At 38.9% G+C, this 23,088-nt stretch overlaps 1 protein-coding gene across 1 annotated transcript in view; it reads right to left on the bottom strand.

Annotated features, from left to right (window-relative positions):
- PLXNB2 (plexin B2) overlaps positions 1-23,088 on the bottom strand; it is a 78,261-nt gene that overhangs the window by 29,358 nt on the left and 25,815 nt on the right. Inside the window, exons 11-16 of the mRNA XM_027679593.1 lie at positions 21,355-21,527; positions 19,811-19,959; positions 16,756-16,864; positions 3,986-4,122; positions 3,180-3,347; positions 1,478-1,586 (exon numbers count right to left, since the gene is read on the bottom strand). Of these exons, the coding sequence (XP_027535394.1) occupies positions 1,478-1,586; positions 3,180-3,347; positions 3,986-4,122; positions 16,756-16,864; positions 19,811-19,959; positions 21,355-21,527 (845 nt within the window). The remainder of the gene's footprint in view (positions 1-1,477; positions 1,587-3,179; positions 3,348-3,985; positions 4,123-16,755; positions 16,865-19,810; positions 19,960-21,354; positions 21,528-23,088) is intronic.

The raw sequence follows: 23,088 nt of genomic DNA, 5'->3' as shown, positions 1-23,088 counted from the left end.
CAGTTTCCATTGCTTCCAAATTCTGTGACTCTTTACCACAGTGAACTGCTATCATTAAGTTCCTCTCAGATTAGGAAGTTAACATGTCACCTTTAATCCTGATCATCTTCTGTACCATTAAGTATCTCGGGTAGATTTTTTTTCTACTCACACTGTATAACATCTTACTGAAATTCAATGCAATTACTAAGTGAAGTTTTGGGATAAAATCTAACAGTTGTCACTCGACTACTCAAGGTAACAACTCGGTAACATCCTCCATTCCCAATTATACAAATATTTTTACCCTGACACTCTTTGAAGTAACATCAACCATAATCAACAACACTAATAGGAGTCCTCAACATTTGTTCTATCATCACCTCTGTTTTTCACTTTGCGACTCAATGTAATTTGATAGCTTCTCTCCAACACTTCTGATATTGCCATACAAGTGGAAGAAAACCAAAAGATTAGAAAAGCTTTTAGTCTTAACCAGGAATATGTGCTATATGTGATGCTGACTTAACCCGTCAGGCCGAACATATGTAATAAGAGGGGTAAGAAATGTTGATAAACACTGTCAAGAATGCTAAATAGACTTTTAGATTGTCCTGGAAGTCAAGGTTATCAAGATAATTACCTCTTGCTGTATTTGGCCTAACAAATATAGGCAGTTTTCTTTTTAAAAATCTTTAGGGACAGGGTTCTAATGGCTCCAAATCCAGCTGGCTTTGGCATACTCTAAAATCATGCATATATTACAAAACATGCATATTAACAACTCTTTATGGATCACAAGACAGTCTTAAACTGAAGTGCCAGCCTTAGAAAAAGTCTTATAACATTCCTTCTGGAAGATCACTTTTAAGTCCCAAATCATGTCATTAAATTGTGATCTTCATTAGAAGAGTGGGGAATTGAGACTATTGGTAATGTCAGTTCCTCTTAACATGAGATGCACGAAGGGTTTTTTTTTAACATTATTTTTCACAACTTTTTGTGAACCTGCTACAGGTGGAATATGCATGAAGCAAGAAAGAAAAGAACACTTGGTTCATTGAGATATGAGAAAAATAAAAGGCACTGACTGCGCAAAGCTGAATACTCTGCATTGTCTACATTTGGGTCCTGTTTCAGGCAAATCTCTAAAGCTTGCAGGGGGAGAAGAAGGAGAAAGACAAAGAAAAACCAAACACTTTCAAATTCTGAAATACATCCACTTTATCACTCAAAGCATAATTTTTCTTATTCATATTGAATGAAAGTAATTTTGAAGCAGAAGATGGGAAGGTACAAGTGAATGTAAGTCAAGATGCTATGTAGGAAAGTCAAGATTTTCTCCCGTGGAAACCCTGAACAGACCAAGAAATCTGTTCAAACCTTATTTCATCCCAAGCCCAATGAAGTCCAGTAGGCAAACTTCAATGCAGTTTTTGAACAGATTATATACTTTTCATCCAATGCAGTGCCTTTGGGAGGAAAGCAAGAAAATTACCTTTTTTTGATTTATCTTCCCTGCTTCTGGACGTTCTGCATATACCACCAATGAGAAACTCTGTATGAGCTCAAAACTGGTTCCAGTTACTGTAATATTTCTCCCTCCACTGAAAGGTAGAATTAAAAAAGAAATCAAGTCATTGGCACACTATCACAGCTATACTCTGCTTCATCCTGCATTGCTACTATTTGCACTGAAAAAAACCCTATATATAACGCCTACATGACAATTAGATATCCTACAAAAAGGACTTTTGTTAAAGCTATCAATGACCACAGCATTTAAAACCAGCAATGTCAACTTGAAAATCACTTGAAAACAGCAGAATTTAAAAAAGTACAAAGTGCTCTGCCAGTATTTTTGGCTTTTCATTGATGCCAATCTTGTGTGATTTACATCTTCAATATTATTATTAAAATCACTCTGCCTACCATACACACAAAGAGACAAAGGTGAGAGTGTATTTTCCACAGATCTGTAGGGACCTGGCTTCTCTATTCCCTTTCATTTGCAACACATTGTTTAAAAAATAATACATTCACATAAGAAGAAGAATGCACGCAAGTTGCCAGTAGGAATTAAAGTCATTGAAGTAACATGGATTTAGAGGGATAGCAAACCTCAAAGCGATCCATAAAAGTAGGCTTCAATTTATATAGAGGAAAAAAAAGTCATTTAAATTCCATGGAGTAAATCACTACTGATCTATCAAAGAAACAGCGCGGGCCCCAAAATCACCCAAACCAAAAATAAAAAGCAAACGTTAGAACCAAATCCTATTTTATACAAGTGACTACTCAATATTCAAGGAGACAGGTATTACTAACTCCAAGAGAAGTCATGGTCAAATTTATTTTTAATGTTCTGTTTGTTGGGTCATGTTGTTGCAATTCTTTTTACTGAAAGCAACAGGAAATATCACAATCCCACTCTGCCAACTGTACCCCACTAAGCAGAAAGATCAGAATACTGGGGAATAGCAGAGACCAACATGAATCAGGCTCCTTTTTGTCCCTGTATAGGTCACAGAATGACTTTCAAAGCCAGAGGTATGCTACAAGGGCTTTTATACAGATGATTTGCTGTATTGCTACAAGTACAAGAATGCCATACATTTCTTTGGTTTCCCCATTAGCCCTAGGTGAGCTTTTCCCCAGAAGGAACAGTTACCAGATGGGTGTTACTGAGTACCACCATAGAACAGCGCATACTTTCTAAAAACATTACTGAACGCTGGTCTAGATTTCCTAAGAGGATACCTTTTTTTCCTCATGAGACAAAGAAAGAGATGACACACCATAACTTTCCTTTGTTTCCAGCTTACTTATTGAAAGCTAAATAGAAGAACTGTTAGAAACCTCTCCATTAGAAACTTTTTCTATAGGTTATCTTAGTAGGATAGATTTGTAACTAATGCAAAGATCATTTGTCTGACATGCTGAAATACTTCAAACCTCTTTCTTTGGGACATCGTCATTTATAAGAAGCTCATTGCCTTTTCTGGTTTCAGGATTGACCTTTGAAATGGGATGAAAATTTGGAGGTAAACAGAATACTTTCTAATATAGGTTGCAGTTTAGACCACAAACCCTACATACTTAAAAGTTTATTTCAAACAGTTCCATATATAATAGGTTTATTACATATTATAAATATTTTAACCCAATTTTAAATGAAGTTATGACAAACATTTCATTACCTGCTGAAGCTATTTACTGGTAGGAATTTGGTGACAGTAGGATTCCCACTGTATGTAAACAGCTGTGGTACAATAATTGTCATGCCCCCATAGTTCATTGTGACTGGAACAGTTTCAACCTTGTTATTAGGTCCTGTAATGCAAACGATCTCGTCTCCAAATTTGGTGCTAGATTGGAGAAAAAAAAGAAGAGGAAACACCTTCTGTTAGCAATATTATGGAGGTTTGTATTCCTTTACTGCAGTACCCCAGAAGCAACAAAACCAGGGCTCTATTTTTGGCAGGCACTGACTAGTTACCAGAGGAGACATCACTTTCTTCAGGTGACTTAGGTTTTTTAAAAGAGATGTAGGATATGACAATGAATCGTGTAAAAACACAGGAACAATGCAACGTCAACATACTTAGTGTCCTTCCCTTTTTTGAGAAAAGAGAAGGGTAGCAACTAATAAAAGGAAAACGAAGTGAGAAGAACAAGCCAAGGGTCACTAGAAGATTAAGATTTTATACAGAACCATTGAGGAGATGCTGAATGAAAGCATGAGTGAGTTTGAAGCAGTCAGTCAAGCAGAGAAAGCCAAAACTGCAGAAATCTTTGGATATCTAAATTCTCCCACTTTGGGTGCTTTTACAGCTCCTTCTTCCAGCTGGAGCCTCTGAGTGAGTTTCTGTCTGCATGTTACCTGCAGAACTCCATTGCATGGGATGAGTAATGGAGAGACAGACAATGGATTTGTTTAAGGCCAGAAAAGGTTGGTTTTTCATTAGAATACAGCTCTGTATTGTTAATTACTCAGGCTACATACACATTGCAAGGCTGGCTACCGACTGAAACTTGAACATCCTTCTTGGAACCAGTGGCGAGGTTTATACCAGAGATGGTAAGTGTGGTTCCACCCGCTTGTGGACCACTTTCAGGTCTTATTTGAGAAGGATGAGGTTCCTGCAAAGAGAAGATGGTCAAACTAATTGAGAAAAATAAAATAAAATTTACACCAATATTATTTGGTTTAATAGCTAATAGAAGTTTACTATTACTATCTGAAAAATAGTAAAATTAAGGTAATGACAGACAATTTTTCTAAAATAAAACAAAATCTTCTTTGTTTATGCTGAAGGAAGAAGTAACAGATGATGTGAACACACTTTTTTTCTTTACTGTATTTTATGAAGCTTTATTCAAGTTCCAATTCCCTTTTCACAAAATGTAGGATTAGCTATCATTAAGTTTATGAGAGCTTCCTATTGGATTTCCTGGTTTCATACTTATTTTAAGATTTTTCTCTTTCTTATGGCTGAGTCTACCTACATGTTTTCTTACAGTTTCCTATATTGTGTGTCAGCTACAGGAGACAAAGAGCATGGTTTTCAAAGCTTGTACCTAACAGAAAGAATATGAAGATTGTCCTTATCTCATAAGGCTCTTAACTGTTATACTATTCTTGAGCAATGAGCTTGCAAAGAAAGAAAATCAGAAAACACTCCTTTCTTTATGCACCTAGAACCTTGGAGTGGGTTCCTTAAAACCAATTAAAACAAGCAGACACACTTCAAATTGTTATGAAATTTGTTTGATATTTAAATTTCTCAAATAAGTTTCCTCCTTTTGTTCTCAATTCAGTCTTTGTTTCCATGATTGTATTCTGGGAGCTATGACAAATACCATAAATTAACAGTGAGGGCTTTTCATGAACAGCATTATTGAATTACTTCATCGCTAAGTAGTTTCTGCTTCCAGTTGAGAAAAGCATCCTTATTCAGGACCACACTGAAGCTGCTGAATCAAGAGGATGACTGAAGCCAAGCAAGCCGCGTGACAGGGGTTACCAGCCGGCTCCGGGCGAGCACTGCCCGCCGGCCCCACGCCTCACCAGGCCTGCAGACGTGCTGCAGCCCTCACCCGCCAGGCCACAGCTGCTGTGCCTGCAGGCAGCACGGTGGTCCCGGGTACCCAGCTGCCATGGGTGCTGCACACACAGAGAGGATGCCAGGTCCAGGCGTGTGGCTGGTGCATTAGGCTGGGACATCAGAGGTATCCTGATCCTGCTCTTGCTGAAGCATACCAGTTCAGGAGCTTAGGGGGGCTGTGAGTAGGTAATGCCTTTTCTGATGTATAACTGTGCTGCTTCACCCATATTAAAACAAAATCTTTTCTTGAATGAGTCAAATAAGCAATAAGCTTATTTCCCAGTCTCATGTATATTTGTAAAGGACAGCTGTTCTCCTCCTCCTCTTGCCTAATCTTGCTGAAGTGATTGACTGGTAATAAAGTCCTGGCTTGGGGCTATTCCATAGCAAGCATTGGCAAATAAAGAACAGAGAAGTTTGAAAACTTCCCTTGCTCTTGAGGGTTTCCCTGATCACCATCGCATAGCACCAATAATCCCACTCCAAGGAGGAAAAGCCCTGCTGAGAAACAGAGAGCAGCATGCCCACCTCTTACTAATGCAGCAAAACCCGTTCTCTCACGTTGTTTTGCTCAAGCACAGATTGCCACCTCTGTGACAACTTACAGCTACAAAACCAAGGGCCCACAAACGGCAGGGAGGAAGGGGACTGATATACTGCCTTTTGGTTCAAAGCTTGGTGAGTCATCGACAGGTTTTTAACAAGCAGCAGAAATCCATAAAAACGCATCCAATTGACCTCATGGTTACTTTAAAAATTTATTTTATTGAAGCTCAGATATTATAGAAACATGGAGAACTCACATGTGCTCTGCTCGTTTTATACTTTCATGTCTGAGCAACTTCCCTCTGAAGGAATGCATCATGGTTCAGCACACTTCACAAATCCACAATGACAACTGTAATTTGCTCTCGAGTCATTGAGCTTTAGGAATATGCTTTAACTAATTGGGTGTCAATTGCTTTTCTTCCCTGAGAGAAATCTGTTTGTAAACCCTTCACTTCTCAAGAGTGAGCATATGACTGCTCTCATGCACTAACCTTTGATTTAGCATTAATTTAATACATCACTCAGGTTACAAGATTTTATATAGGGAAGTCACTCAAAGTAATTTTAAAGCATTTTAAAAGCTCATTTGGTCTATATAACCCTTTCTTTGCACCCTCGTATTTGGATTTAATGCCTTGCTGATTTAAGCTAAATTGAAACAAGTTGAGCCAGGGTAAATAAAAAGTTTTAGGGGGTCAGTTTTAAAAATCACATTTGAAGTTTAAATTAACATAAGTCTAGATATACAATTCACAGAAAACCTCATTTTTTATAACAATTTTGTTGCTAAAAAGATCACAATCACAACTGTATACAAAATACACAGTCAATCAATAGTTTATAAAAATATATCAAATACTTTAAGCGTAACCTTACCACATGGACAGAAACCCATACCTTTTATTAAATTCAAATTAAATCTTCATTGCTAAAATTTTTAAGCATGTTGGGCCTTTGTATTATCCACAGTAAAAATCCACAGCAATGATTAGCTGCACAACATGTCTAGGATAGGTTTCAGATGAAAATATTGCTCAAGAGCCACTAAAGAATTAGTATGGACAAATTTGTTCACCCTGAACCTCTGAAAAAAATATTTAACTTGTAGTCTTTTCTCTAAATACTACCTTCACTGAAAGAATAGCCTACAAGGATAGACTTGGGAAGGAAAGGAACTAAAAATTACTTAAAGGAAGCCTTTAAACACAGACTTAGGAAACAAAGGAACAAGAAAAGGTTTCTGAAGTGTCATGCACCCCTATTCTCTGTAATCTTAGCATAACAAATGAAAGGAAGCTTGCTAGGAACTTCAGCTAGACAGCCATATTCCTTTCTTCCAGTAAAAATGTAAAATAATTGCCCTGTTAAAGCTCTGCCGGATTATCTGATAGGTCCCTTTGTCAGGGCATCAGCTCTCTCAGTTGCCAACATGAAGAGAGTCACAAACCTGAGGATGAACCATCCAGCACAATTTTCTGTGGGGGACCTGTAAGGAGTGGTCTACATTTGCTTCCCTAGGAACAGGGATGCATCAGTAACTAACTAGCAAAGTTATCTCTCAATAACATAGCAGTAAATGGGAAGTGAAAGAAGTATCTGTTCTGTTTTCCCCAGAAACTGGGGTTTTTTTTGTTTTTTTTTTTTTTTTTTGGGGGGGGTTTGGTTTGGTTGGTTTAATTTAATTTTTTTTTTTTATTTTTTTATATTAAATTTCTTTTCTAATCCATCTAAACCCCCCCCCCCCCCTTAGAAAGACTCGAACTCTGCTGTAATTTAAAGCCCAGATATACCAAACAGGAGGAGAATTCACCACCCACCCCTCACGAATCCATGACGCAGACACATCTTGGTTGCACTTCAGTCTAAATGGAAAACTGGGACCAAGAATCACTCTGGGAACTAACTCAGGTAGCAGCCAAAGAGGAGGTGGAATAGCTATGGTTAACCCTTATTTTGTCTTTAATTGCTGATCTTGCAGCAGTCCCTCAAAGGACTATTTTAAAAGAGTTTAATTCGAAATATTCATATTTAACGCATTTAAAGTAATTTTGCAAATACCAGGAGCTCTCCAGAGAACAAATACTGTGGTTGCCTCATAAAGATGATCTAATAAGGAGAAACTGAATGATGCTTTGTGTGCAGAGGAATTCTTCTGCATGACTGATAAGGCAAAGCATTATATAGTAACACTTTATTATCGTAAACTTGGCAGGAATATTATTTGGTTAATTTTAACTTGCCATTTTCTGTTTCACATTTTTTCCCTTTCCTTTCCTATTAAGGATCTGCCAGAAAAAATAAGCAGCTAAAATAAATTATCAAGAATTTTAACAATTTTAATAATCATTTTATTGCAAAACGAACATGCTATGAGCAAGTTTTAATACTCTTCTAAAATATTCATGGATGGCTCAAGGAACAAAGTTCCATTGGCCCACCTGGCAGTCTTCTTAAGATTATCAATAAAGAAAAAAAATTAGGTCATACAAATGCTCAACCAGAAAGCATTTTTTAAAAATGCAATTAGGTAGATAGGATCAGGAGAAGAATGATATTTCACTGAATGACAAGATAAATTGAAAAAGTGTCATCAGTGGTGGTACAAGCCTTCAATAAGAATTGTGTTACCTAAGGAGAAGGGAACCCCTTCCCATGGCACTCACCAGTGGGACAGACAGGTTCAGACCCTCGGAAGGTGCCAGGTCTAGTCTTGTCTTACACAATCTTACGCAATCTGGCAAAGCTGCACCTAATCCACAGCTCTGTGTTTCTTACCACAACCCTACATGAGATTCCTTCTCCTTACAGAAAAAAATGAGGGACAAAGGGTAAATTCTTTGCTTCAAACCTTGTTTGAGGGATAACAAAAATGCTGCTTGTACCAAGAGGCAAACCCCTTTAATTTTAACTCAACCCCGAGCAGTACCGAACGTTCAATCATTACAAATGGCACTGATAAGCTCCTGACCTCAGTACTGCAAGATCAGTGATGCCACCTTTGCCAAATCCCCTCAAGGATTTCTTTTCTCCTTGTTTCTGCCCTTTTCTCATTTCAGTCTCTGAATCAGAAGCACACCTGCTCTCATGATAAATACACCACTTGCTATTTCAGCCCTCCACACTTTGAGATCTTTGTTGGTTCTGTCAGAAGACACCAGGGGAGTCACATGTTCTATGACATCACTATAACATCACACTGCAATGCTCAGTGCAATTATAATGTTAAACAGAACATTTGATTATGTGTACTGTATGGAATTTGTAGCAGTCTTGTAATAATTCTTTTGGAAAACATCAGCCCTTGTGAGGACTTGGCAATACTTCATTTCTCATGGATACAGTAAAATTTAAACAACCCTGCAAGCACTAATTTAACCCTTGTTTTATAACTCTTTAAAGTGCAGAAAATAATTCAAACATATTTCATTTTTTTTATTTTGTTTGTAATGGAGGGATGTTCTTTCAGGTCGATACTTTTGTCACCAGGAAAATAATGTTTACACCTTCCATGTAGTTTAATGCTTGAGCATAAATATTTTCTGCAATAACAGGCTACCTCGTTATGTGGGCTTTTTGATAGTCTAGTTTAAAAAAGCCTGTTCCAATGTCTGTCAGCTGTTCAGTGGCCTGTTTTTTGATGAGTCTGGTAAGCCATATCCCAGCAGAGGGACTTTGTGCCACCAGGATTCCCCACTGCCTTATGCTCTCACGATCATGTCCTGTGTTTGTAGGAAGTGGATTTGCAGTTTTGATAAAATGTATGCACATCCACAGGTATGCTATTCAGAATAAAATTCAATAGAATAGTTCAGCTGGGAGTGACCTACAATCATTATTTAGTTCAACTTGTTAACTGATGTAACTTGCTCCCTACTGCATGGTTTATCCTGAAGAAATAATTTGATCTGGACAGGATTTCTTGCTTGTAGGTCTGAGCAGATTGTAGCTTGTTAGTCATGGGAAATTTGAGCACTTTACATATTTTATATATAAACCTTCCTTGAATCCTACTCAGGTGTAATAATGTTGAGTTAGAGATCTCAAAGTCCACCTGCAACCCAACTTTCCCGTGTTGTACCAGACTCCTAGGTAAATATTCCTAAACTGATAAGCAGTTTTCCCAATGCTTTGATAACCACAAGGCAGCTTTGTTGGAATGAAAATAATGCTACAAATAGGTTATTTCTAGTGCTTTTAGGCCTGTGGTTGGTGCCCTCCCCGTTGATACGGTTTACCTGAAAGTAGTGGTTATCTGCTCCAAGCAGTGAGACAATGACACTTTCTGAGTCCTTATACATTGCTTATGGTACATAACATTCAAATAATGCTAATATGTTTGGTAGAAAATTCATTTATTCTCTTTGTAATACCAATGAATTCCCTTATGTGGCATTTACATTCCTGTATGCCACTGTCTTTGCTTCATCAGCTCAGAGGTACTAGAAAATAAATCTAAAGAAAAATACTGATAAAAGAGCTTCAACTGACCCAGGTATGTAAATGACTTCCCACTCAGGCCATTTTCCAGTGTCCTGTTTTCTTCATCACAGCCAGAAATCTCATATTTGCTTGCTTTGTTTGTATGTTTTGCCCCCTACTTAAAAATCTGTTCACAGAAATGCAGATATATTTTTCATTGTAGTTTCATGCTTTCTGCGTGCTAGAGGGTAAATTATCTCCACGTCTGTTCCACTTATAATCACATTTAAAAGTGAACTTGCTTATTAGCAGTGCACATGACTGCTGCTCTTACACAGCTACTGTAGATGCTCTGAGCATTCACATTTAGCTCTTACATTTTTCAACCTGTTTATTAATCTAGAATGAACTTTTTCATTTTTAATGTTTTATGAGTAGCAATTTCTGTTTTTGCAGAGTTAGGAAGGTGATCTCTTATTTCTTCAGGTTTTTTTATTACAGCTTTAATTAAAAAAATACCTTTTATAGTCCGAAAATGCTTTCAGAGAGCATCCAGTGTTTTAGATCTCTGTGGTCTGCTGGTCCCAAATCAAGGTCCAGCTTTTAGATGGCTAGCAGTGGGATTATTCCTACTCTTCTATTTTTTTTTACCTGTCTTTCCTGGTTCTTTGCAATTTTCTTTGCGATTAAAGATATGCAGGTGTAAAAGAGAACCATTCCCCTAGCCTCTTTTTTGCTCACCCATCTTACATCTGGGATCTGATTTTCCAGGCTGATTTATGTTCTTTTTCACTTGTTTTGTTTGCTCGGTAGCTTTCCAGGTTTGCACTGTCATGTCCAGCCAACTCACTTTTGTTTCCTTGCACAGTATCCAAGAACAAGAGGAGTGGGGCCCTATGGAGCATCACCTAAGTTCTGCATATCTTCTTTTTCCATTTCTCTACTTTTCCCCTTGTCTGTCACAAAGAAGAACCTCGCCTATAAGAAGTTTCATTTTCCCAGAAGAATTCCTGGGCATGATTCTGTAAATAAGGATACTATCTACTATAGTATCCATCTGTGGTAAGCAGTTTCTAGCCCAAGAATTATACCACTGACATAAAATTAGTTGCCCTTTATCGTTCAGTAATGCAGAAAATCAAAGAGAGAAAGGCCAGAAGACAAGTAGGGCCAAAAATTCAAAAACAGTTGGAAGGCAACAGAGGAGTGAAGCCTAACAGAGTTGCAAGGAATCCTTGGCATGAAGTCTATGCTTCAGAGGGGGATGCTGGAGAAAACAAAACTGTGCCAGATCACAAGCAGAGACACAACTGGGAAGGGAAAAGAGGATGGTGTCAGAGCATGTCCCTGTGATGCTGTGAGAGATGCCAGCTGCAGCACAAGGGGAAGCCAGCAACAGATGGAAGTGTTCAAATGGACATGATGGGCAGCAAATGGTGAAACCACCTAAGCTCCCTTCTGTCAGCTCCTGTAGACAGTGACCTCCAGTTGGGGGTTTGCCTTTGATGCAAGTGCACATCTTCACAAGAAGAAATGGGCCCTTGTGCTTCCACACAAGCAGAGAACAGGGATGCTGTTTCAAGGACAGTGCACCCAGATGTGGATAAGATTTTCACAAATGTGCAGACCACGTTATTGATCCGCATTTATCTCATTCATCCTTTTCTTCACAAGTAACTCTTCCCTCTCCTCATCCTGATCCCAGCTGCAGTAAGTTCTGGCTCTCGAAGTAGGTTTGTAAAACAAATAATTTGTTACCAAAATTACCTGGCTCACACTGAAAGCCAGATTATTCTGCCAACTCCTGTATATTATGTGCACAAAAATTAAAGGTATTGCCCATGAAGTCCTGTTAGAGACCGGCCACCTTCTTGGAGGTCAAAATGTCGTTTCATGGAGTATAAAGGTAACCACAGGACCTAAATTACGGTTCTGAACAGGGAACTTGAGTCACTAGGAACTGCTCTTTCCTGCTCCACTTTCCTCCTTTCTCAGACTCAAGGGAGCTTGTTTCTTGTTTCTTCAGACAAGCCACCCACTCACAGGATATTCAACCAGAGAATTTCCATTGCACATTCTTGGCAATCTGGTGTTTAGCACAGTGGTTGACCTGACTCACCAGCTCGCCTCATCACAGCATCCATAACACAAGTCAGTTCCTGGGTTATTTCTGCAACAGCAGAGGGGTGAGCTGAGTCCTTGCGTTTCTGGGGCTGCTTTGTCCAAACCTCACACCATGTATGCTGACCAAATGCTTCCAGGCACTCCAGGTGTCCAGGCAGAGCATTTGCCTGGCAATGCACATTGTGTATTGGCTGATATGGACGGGTCGCTTATGCAAAGGGCTGATATTTTAAACAACAAATTTTTTGGACTGAAGATAGCATCTTTTTATCATGAGGCAGACACCACATGATTTTCTGAAAAGACCATAGAGCTTTGCTGACAGGTTTGATGAAGAAATGGAAGCATGCATGACTGGAAAGTCTGCACTATCACACAGCCAGTGTTTACTGGCAGCTTTCAGGAAGAATCATGAGCACTGGATGGTGGGATATGCCTTAAAGTGCATAGCTCAGATGACAGAGAGTTAAGACTAATAACATCCACGTGAATAAGGGCCAACTTTGCTAGAACTCTCATCTAGCCAGGAGTTCTCCTGTCTGCTATGCAGGCTGACACACAAACAAGATGTACTACAGGACTCAAGAATAAAATAAGATCCTCTGGAAGCAACTCCAGACTTCTGCAGATGTGTGGTTTATCAGCATCAATCATAATGGCAACAGGCATGTAATAATCCCCCACAAAAAACCCACCCAAGGTCCCCAGCTACAGTGTAAAATTAATGTGATGAGGTAAAGACCCATGGAGAAAAATCAAGGAATGAGCTAAAACACTCTATAAAAGCCTTGAGGCACTGCCCTGGTGAGAGCTCCCAGAGCAATTGCTTCAAACATCAAGAAGCAAAGCAGAGGATAGACACAGGTAAGAGGAAACTGCCAAGCTGGGAGTAGATTAAGGTGAAAGAGTGCACCTTGTTAAATGTAACTGTGCTGTTCATTTCACATTCAAACTTCCAGTATGGTGAATAGTCATGTTCATGTTTTTTTCAGATCAGACTCTAATTTATCCTTCCTTCTTCCTCTTTTCGTTATTCATCTCATCTTGTTTAGGTAAACAGACATCCTGATTTACAAAACGTTATTATTTCCAAGCCAGTTCCTAAACTACCTTCAACACCTCAGAAATGTATTATTACTTCTGCAAAGTTCTACCTCTAATTTCACCATCTTAGATTTATTTGAGCTTTCTGAAACCATGTAGTCTTTTTAACCTGCACAGCCTAAAACTCACAGAATTGCTCTGAAAAACAGATGCTGGAGATGCCAGAACCAGCTGCAAGCTCTTGTCCTGGTGGCTTGAGTCTGAAGAAGAGGTGTTCTGAGAAGGAATCAATGCTTGTATGGAATCAGCAAATCTGGGCCATATACTTTGAAGAAGCTTAACTTCCTTTGAGACTGCTTCTCACTGCCATAGTAACAAGCAAATCAGAAAAAGTTAACAACAAATGAAAACGCAGGACTGGCCTTTAGCCATGTTACTGCTTCACTTGCTTAGAGACCAGCCAAGCTGTCAGTGCTCCAGATGTGCCGCGTAGCTGGATATTAAAATTTAGCATAACTTCATTTCTCTTTCACTAACAGGAGAATGGTTATTTCCTGATCCTGCTTATAGTGAAAGCAGAGGATGACTGGGTTATCAGAATTGAATTTCACTGGAATGACTGGACTTGAACTTCACTCAAGTTGCATAGAGAAATTCTGATGGGTAGGTAGAAATAGAACTGTCTTCCCCTGTTATGCAGCAAATATAGACAAGATGCTCACTGCACAGCACAGACACTTGTGAACCAGGGCATTTCTGCTCAGAAATAATTTTAAATTGAAACTATGGCTTCCCTTTTAACTGGATTTTTGACCCATTTAATGGAGGTCTGGTGCATTCCTCAGTTCCGAAATGCTCTGTGCTGGCAGATGGGGCAAAAGCATGAGTCTGAGCCCCAAGTTGTTTTGACTGTTGATCCTCATTAGTCCACCTTTAAAAATAAATCTCATTGTTCAGACTGCATATCAACAAGAGCCAAACATAGTGCTGCTTGAAGAATCATTAAATGGTTTGGGTTGGAAGGGACCTTTAAAGTTCATCTAGTCCAACCCCCCTGCCACGGGCAGGGACATCTTTCCCTAGATCAGCTTGTTCAAAGCCCACCCAATCTGGCCTTGAACACTTACAATAACGGGGCAGATACAGCTTTTCTGGACAATTTGTTTTTGTGACTCACCACTCTCATGATAAAAAAAAAATTCTTCCTTATATCTGATATACTTGATAAGTGACTTTGGGCTTTTGGTGGCAGATACTAGTCACAAGTACAAGGCTTAGATTGTGGGGAGCATGATGATACCTCTCGTGTATACAGACACACCAGGCTGAACATCTGCAGTGTTTCCTCGTGCAACTGCTTGTGCACTTTTGCTCTGTGATGCCACACAATGCGTTTAGAACGATCACTATTAAAGCTGAAGCTATACTGCTTCAGCAGATCAGAGAACACAGTAGAAACAGTGATAGTTACCAACAAAAGGGTAGTCAGCCAATGTGTCAAAGAAAGGAGGAAATTCATAAGAGAAATTTTATTTTAGGAAGGCTCTTGGAGAGAAGAGTATTTTCTTTCCTTTGTATATACTGAATAGAAGAGATTTTAAACAAAGCACAGATTTTGCATGTCTACTGAAAGAAATTACCAAAGAACTGCCTGAAAACAGCACTGAAACAAGACTGCAGCTTTAAAGACAACATTAACTGATGCAACTGTCTGCTCTAACCGTCTGTTCTCACACCAGAAGCATTCGTGTCACACTTGTAGAAGTACATGTCAATGTAGTGCTCCTGCACCGACTTCAATCCTACTGCAGTCCACAGTTGGCTTCACTTTTTTGTGGGATAAAGATAAATGAAACTAGAAACCAACACCATCAGTTTTAATGTGTGAATTATATTACTTGTCATTGTTTTGTATATTGTAAATAGGGTCCCCAAGGAAAGATTTTTGCAGAAAATAAAAATTATCTTTATCAGCAGTGAGCTTAGGCATCTGATTTTTCAGTAACCTCAATGTAGGCAGAGATTAGCATACAGGGAGTCTTGGGCTTGCAGGAAAACATCCACCTGGATGATGCCTGTGCATAGCAGGTTTTCCTAGTGGCTCACTGATGGGCAATTAAGAATCTTTCCCTGTGGCTGCTTATCTGGCTTCTCAGATGGGCTGAACAGGGAATCACACCAGAACAAGTCCACAGATAGGTTTTGAAGCCTACATATGGGCTTCAGATTACATTTCAACACACTCCAGAAGAACTTCATGTGCTTCCCATGTAAACCGTGGGAGAATCTTTACACACAGATGCATAGGAGAACTGGTGCAAACCATACCCAACACAACAGATTCATATCAAAATCTCATCTCAAGTAGGGCTTACTGTCATAGCATCTGTCCTAGAGGCCACAAACATACACACAGAAGATTATTTCATTGTTCTCCAGTTAAGATGAATGAGATGGACAAAACAAGACTTAATCATAACCTACATTTCCACAAAGGAACAGATGACATATTCAAGCAAAAAGGGTGGGAGGTTTTTTGCAGATGTATTACCAGAGAGAAGAGGTATTTGCTTGGAAATTACAGGAAACCCTCTTCTAGCCTGTTTTATGAAAAAAGAATATCCTCTTCTCAGTTAAATGTCATTCTTGACTTATTCCCACTGCATATTGCCAACTCTTTTCCTTATCTTCTCACAAGATATCAAGAATTAATGAGACAGAAGTTTAAATAAGGGAGAAGATAAAAGCCTAACCTACCATTTATGTTTTATAGTTTTACAGTTTATGGGTGTAACTTTAAGTATCAATATGAGGACTGAGATTATTTAAACCTCTCAACTATCATAGGTTCTTGTAAAGTTTAAAGACCTCATAGATACAAAGATAACTGCTGCTAAAATCACAGGTTAGATCAGCTAGGGCCAAACTTAGAGCAAAGCAATTAAGACAGAAATGAAATTCTTGTTCATAGCCACACTGAAAACAAAGCACATATGTTATATGAACACACATCATGCTGCCTGTGGCTCTGCATGCCATATTTTTTAATCAAATAAATTATTAAAGAAATTAATGTACCTTCATTACTTATTCTTCAGTTGCCCTGCATCTATTCTTCTCATTAAGAACGTTGGCTAGACTAAATATCATGATTAAAATACTGCACCGTGTGTCTAGAGAATACCTAATTTTTTGCAGTGCTTTTTTTCCAATTCAATAGTGACACTTAGGAGATATTATGTCACTATTCCATAAGTTTCTTACAGTTGCTTTTCTACCACATCTTTTTAACTTGAATGGCAGATATCATCCTGTTTTGAGATTCTGGACCTATTGATCAGCATAGATTTTTGGTACACCTTTTGTATACAGAAATGCTGAAATTAAGTGTTTTCTAACATTCTTGAATGACAGTGCTATTGATTAAACAGTTTGTAAGACAAACACAAGCGATTCTGTGCTTAATAGGTAAACTTCTAACTTAAGTCATACAAAAAGTATAAAATAGGTCTCTGTAAAAAAATGCACTTACCTGGTATGTAAACAGAACTTCACTTGGTGATTTACCTAATTTTCCACTGATGTTAACTTCAATTTGACCTTGTTGTGGTTCATTCATTGGTCCAACTTGACACACAATCCTATCGAGAAAGAATGTAAGTTTATCTGCTAGAAATACAGCTGCAATACCAATGCAATGTATGTGAGCTACCACACACACTGCCAGCAAAAGCACTCACTTCGCTTTACACTATACAATGTTCTTTAACACTGCCTCAGATTCCCAGCAAAACCATCCAAGAATAGTTTGCTCATCTATCTAAAGGTTCAGAAAACTGAAACCTGAGAACTGTACACAGCAGCTAGTTTGGCAGGCTGTTAGTAGAGGTGCCTTCTATAGAAGGCTCAAATTCAGCCCGTAAGTCAAAGTTGAAACTCTCCAACCCAACACAAGATTTACAGTGAACTTTGTGATGTTTAAAAAACCCAAGGGGCCCCCACCTGCTTGATGCAAGCATCAGATCATCAGTGATGTTAAAATTTTGTGTGTTTTAGCTGCTGATAATTTTGTTGTGTGTCCTGCTATCTTTCAGCTTCAAAATACTGCCTTTTCACACCTATGATCAAAATCCATTCAGAATTACTGTTCTCTGAAAATAAATTTTCAGATAACACACACAAAATCAGAGGTCAAGGAACACTGGCCAAGAAAACACTGCCTTAACTAACACTGCTGGTGAGTGATAGCTACGATGTTTTAATTTTTATTTCAAACAGGTGACCCACAGAATGAAAACATAAAAAGGCAATTAGGATTTGATGCACTTGAAAACTGGGACAAATGCTTAATGCAGAGCTGATAAAATAATTAGATAAAGAAGCACATAATGCTCGGAGCCTGTGCAGTCAGACAGTTTCATATGGGACACACCCTGAGGATCACTGCTCATTTCTGTCACTCCCTAATCTTCCCTAAGCAGTGTTTTAAAAAAATCTCAAAGCAGAAAAAAACTCTCAACAACTCCACATCACTGGGCATAATGTATTTAAATTGGGACTTATAATAAAAGGATTTTCAAGTCCCTTTGCAGATCACTCCAGACTTTTTTTCATGGGTACTGGCAAATGGACAAAATTCTCCAAATTCTTGCATGTCCTGGCATGTGTATGGCTGCCTGAGCCTGTTCCTCATCATCTCTCTACTGTATTCTTGGAAGTTTTATCTTCTTGTCAGGCAGAAACAGGAAACGGTTCCTTTGGAGGAATTTTTACCATATGTCAAGCTAGGGAAAGCAGTCAGGGGCCGGGGCCGGGGATGTGTGGGGGAAACACTGTAGTAGGGATTTTAATTGAGAAAAGCTCCTTCCTCTCACCAGCGCTAGCATTGCCTCCCTTCCCCCACGTTACTAATGGAAAACTACAAAGAATGAGAACAGACTTCTCGAAGGCCAACAATTAAGTCACCGCAGAGCCAGAAAGCAGCCTTAAGTGCCTTGAATCTTGCTGCACATGGGAGCAACTGTCTCCTAAAAAGACTAGCTTTTTACTGCAGAAGGATAGGGGAGCAAGACAAGGCACTTATAATTTTTTTTAATTTAACTATATCAAAGAAGGTAATAATAAAACACAAGAATGAAGGAAGATAAAGACAGCAAATTATAGATATGTTCTTGAAGATTTTTAATAACTTCTTTTTTAAGGCTTCCCTAATGGAGAACATCCTTCAAAACCCACTAATTTGTTGATAAATGACATGATGCAAGTTGCATTTGTTCTCACCCATTACTACACTGCCAGAACTTAGGAAACCAGTAATGTTGCTATGATACAAGGAACCAGTCATCTCAGTTCTGGCTCCTTTCCATGTATTTAAAAATATCAAAAAGCTTTAGAAAAAGCCAAGAGGCTGAGGAAATTCTTGTAAGTCTATGCTGCAATTCAGTTCAGCTTTTGCAAACACTGAAAATAGGGAAAGGGAAAAGATGACTGTAAGAAAATTGTAATTCTGTGGATAGTGAAATACATGTAAATGTGGGATTGATGGCAATAAAATGGAAAGTAGTAAGAAATAAATAGCTATTCTTTACATTCTTCAATCCTAGGGGCCTGAGAAGCTTCTAAATAACCGATACACAAATTGACTAAAGTTAATCATTTTTCAAAAGCTAAAAAAAAAAATCAGCTAGGTATCTTCGAAATCCCTTTCAAAACACGCCACAAGAATAGCAAAATGTTACTGTGTTACACTTTAAATTAATTGAAGGGAAAGAAAGCCAATGTTTCAATTGAAGCTTTAAATATCAAAAGTGAATGAAAGAAAAATCCCACTGCCTAAAGTGTGTCATTACTCCTAATATTACTACTGAACCTTCATGCTATGCTTTTCATCAGCTAATATCAAAAGGGTACTTCCTTCTTGAAATTAGGTGCTTGATCTAATCTGTAGCAAACACCTAGACACCCACCTAGAAGAATTTAGGCACTCTGTTTTAATTTTTGGCATGGCTCAAGAGTGTGACAAGCAATCTGCAAAACATCTACCAACCTGCTTGGGCAATTCAACATCCATGGATTTGTTGGCACTGAGACGAAAATTAGTCATCTACAGCTAAACCTAAGCTCTGTGTTCCCTCCTTGTCCCTATGAAAGAAACTTTGTGGCTGGACTAAACCAGAAAGATTTAAGTTTTCTCTTGTTTTGCCTACTCTGCCATAAATCTTGTATGCTTGGCTTTGCTGTGGTTCAGCTTTAGCAAAGTCTTTAATGAATAGATGTACATGTAGAATGCCTTTAATTTAAAAATAAATAAATAGTCTTGATATATGTGCAGTAATACTTTATGAAAGCTTTTCAATCAAGTAAGGAAAAAAATTCAATCAGAAGCAGGATGGTAGTACACCATTGTAAATTTGTTGCTGTATTACAATCTATAACAATTTTAGACAAAGACTCATACATTTCTATGAAATATTGTAGGTATATCACACTAGTTCTTTCTTCTACTGGTAACCTTTTGAAACCACAAGAAGATCATCCAGAACTTCCTTTTTTCTTCTAAAATCTTGTGAAAAGTTTCCATCAATTACCTTGTGGAAACAGAGTAGAACTCCTCTTTGAAAAGACATTCCTTGTTTGCCACCGTTATACTTTTTACATCTTCTGCTTTTATTCCCAAATTAGATCCCATTATGGTCAAAAGAATTCCACCACTTAGTGGTCCAGTTTTTGGCTCAATCTGTGTTTGCATGAAGGAGAGTTAAAAAAAAAAGCAAAATTAAATACTGCAGTGACCACGTTGCTCTTCCATATTATTTAAAGCTACTTTAACTTACCCACACTTGAAATGTAGATGTTTCTTGTAGGACCCACACAAAAACACGCTATGTAACTTTTTTATGTTAATTAATCATCTGGTTAGCTCAGAACCCATTTCATCAGCTGCAGATTTCACATCTCCTGTGGCAGACTGCTTTGTACAAAACTCTTGCCTCGGGTTTATTCTAAATTTGCTTCCTCCACTAAAGCATCATGATTTTGAAAAGCAAATGGACTGGGTTCCTTTCACAATCCTTCCATGGAGATTTTCCAGCATTCTTTTTGCCATGATTTTCTCCCTTTAGGTTCACTTCCTAACACACAGTGCTGCCCCAAGTAGTGTCTTCAAAAGTTCCTCTAGTCCCCTGATCTTCCTTACTGCATCTCATGGTAGAGTGCTGCAGTACATGGGCTGATGCTAATTGAGTAATTTGCAAATAAAATGAGGACAGAGAAGATCCTGCAGTTGCAGTGGACTCCTCAGACTGAAATATGGCCCAAACAGGCACTTGAAATCAGAATGTTTGTTGGCAGACTAATCTGCTTTCATATGTAATACTTGGAGCACCTCCAGCAGGACCTTTTCAGGTCTTCACCTTTGGAGGGCTGCCAGTATACCATCAAGAAGAGAGAGGTTGCACTTTAATGTCTGGTCCATCAAAATCAGTTTCTTAGGTCTAAGCAAGTCTGAGCACAGAGACATGGCTGCCTCTGGCTGCTGGTCCACCAAGGTGGACAACACTCTTCCCTCACCCTGGGTGAATGCTCCAACTGCAGATTAAGTCAGGGTGCACATTTGGCCTGTCTGACTTCTCAAATCCTACAGTCTTGGGTTTGATTCTGACGTGGATTGGAAAATATCACTGACACCTGGAAAACATTGTGATGCAGAAACAACCTGCTCCCTTATTAAATACTATTTTAAAGTCTAGCTTGAAGCCTGTAAATGAGCCTGTTAAGTGCTTGTAGTTGCAGGAGCAGTAAACCTCTCTTACAGACTTATTGCAGGTATAAAGGACTTTGGGGGAGAAAAAACCTATGCTAACTCCTGAGAATCAAGTGCCACATTTTAAGTGTACACTGCTAGCCTGGCTTCTGGCACAGTGAGGACAAGGCTTGAAAAACAAGGAGTCTCAAAGACTCCATTCAGTTTCTTATTTTGAGTCTTTACAAATCTCTTGCACACATCACTATTGACATTATTTCCTTTCAGCTATTTCAGAGGCTAGAAAAAAAACTGCCTTTCAGTATGAGTTTGCTTGGATGCTTTCTGCTGAAAAATATTCCTGTTAGGGAGAGAAAAAAGCAATCTTACGCGAGTGATTTCTGGAGGAGGACATGTGTTGGTGGGAGGAGCATGACAGAGTTTTTCATAAACGCACTTGCTGGGCTTGCCCTCTTCTTCACACCAGACACACTTATAGTCGTGATGGGCAGCAAGGCACAAGCTGCAGTCGCTTCGTCCATAAGAGCAGTTGTACAGAGTCACTGAAAGATGAACGATAAATGCACTTAGACATTTCCCACTGTTTTAAGGATACTCAGTGTGCTTTAAGAAGGAAAACTAACCTTGTGTACAAAGATCAGGGGAGATATGTGAGTGATATGCATATTCTGTCCTTAACCCTGAATCATGTTGAGAGAACATAATTTTTCCATCTATGGAAAAACCCGAAATCTATCCATGTGCAGATTATGAATAAACTATCCCAATATATTTTTGTCACTCAGGCACTGTCAAAACATTCAAGTACAAAGTCCTTACTTTGACTAGTGTCAATAACTCACACAACTGTTCAAAGATTAGTTCAAAAATCAGGTCCTCCTGGAGCACCACTAGTCAGATGTGGAAGGGTCTAGACTTTGCATGGGTGTCAGTAGGGACAGACAGGTGGCATGGGACCTCTGCCAGTTGCAGATTTAAAGGAAGAGACCTGCCTTTGTAGGCTGTTTCAAGGACATTTAGGACTTTCCATAAGCATCACTAAGGCCTGAACTAAGTAGAATGTTAACACTAAATGAAGTGTTATCCCTTGTTCAAGTTAATACCTCTTCATTTCTCCATTCTTCTCTATTTTCTTGCTTTTGTTTTCCCTTTTGTCTTGAAATGTCATCCTGATGTATGCCTTATTCCTTCTGAAGTGGGGTTTAGTTTTAGCTTTTCTGAGCCAAGAAATCATGTCTAAGTCATGCCTCTCTTACTGATGAACAACTCACCAACTCTCCCAGACACTAAGCTTATTTTGGCCCCCATCAATCTCTAGCATGAAGCAGTCATTCAATAAAACTAATTTCCCCAAATAGATGCAAAGCCTTGAGACATAGTTGGGTGGTTCAGCACCATACGGAGAGCCTGGGCTTGCAAAAAAACATATGGAAATGCACTTTAGAACTAGCCCAGAAGAAAATAGACTGAAAAGATGCCACACATTTCTCTAGGGGAAGTGTGCAAGTTGCACAGACTACCCAGTGTGTGAGTGCTGTGCTTTCCTGGAAAGGCGAGATGAATATTGTGAAGAGGAAAACTTCTTTTCTGCTTTTTCTGCTCCCTTTTTTCCCTGCTTCTCTCTACTCTTTGCTGCTCTGCTTTTCTGGCCACACAGCTTCTCACCCTCTGCTACTGAGGCTCTGGCACTTGTTGAGTCTTGTAAATCAACTTAACTTACCAGAACGGCAGAATATATCTAGGTTTCCTCCTGTGCTCTTTCAAGAGTTAAATGTGCTTACAGATGGGAATGGGGCTGTTGTGGTTTAACTGTAGCTGGCAAACAAGTACCATGCAGCCACTTGCTCACTCCCCCAACAACAGGACTGGGGAGAGAATTGGAAGGGTAAAAGGTAGAAAATTTGTGGGTTGAGATAAAGACAGTTCAATAGGAAAAGAAAAAGCCACACGCACAAGCAAAGAAAAACAAAGAATTAATTCACTGCTTCTCATGGACAGGCAGGTGTTCAGCCATCCCCAAGAGAGCAGGGCCCCACCTCATGTAACAGTCACTTAGGAAGAGAAAGATGAATACCATCACTCCAAATGTCTCACCCTTCCTCC

Source organism: Neopelma chrysocephalum, unplaced genomic scaffold (genome assembly GCF_003984885.1).
Source record: "Neopelma chrysocephalum unplaced genomic scaffold, ASM398488v2 Primary Assembly neopelma1_45, whole genome shotgun sequence".
Taxonomy (NCBI): domain Eukaryota; kingdom Metazoa; phylum Chordata; class Aves; order Passeriformes; family Pipridae; genus Neopelma; species Neopelma chrysocephalum.
Note: the sequence above shows the minus strand (reverse complement) of the source record. Positions and strands in the feature narration are given on the sequence as shown.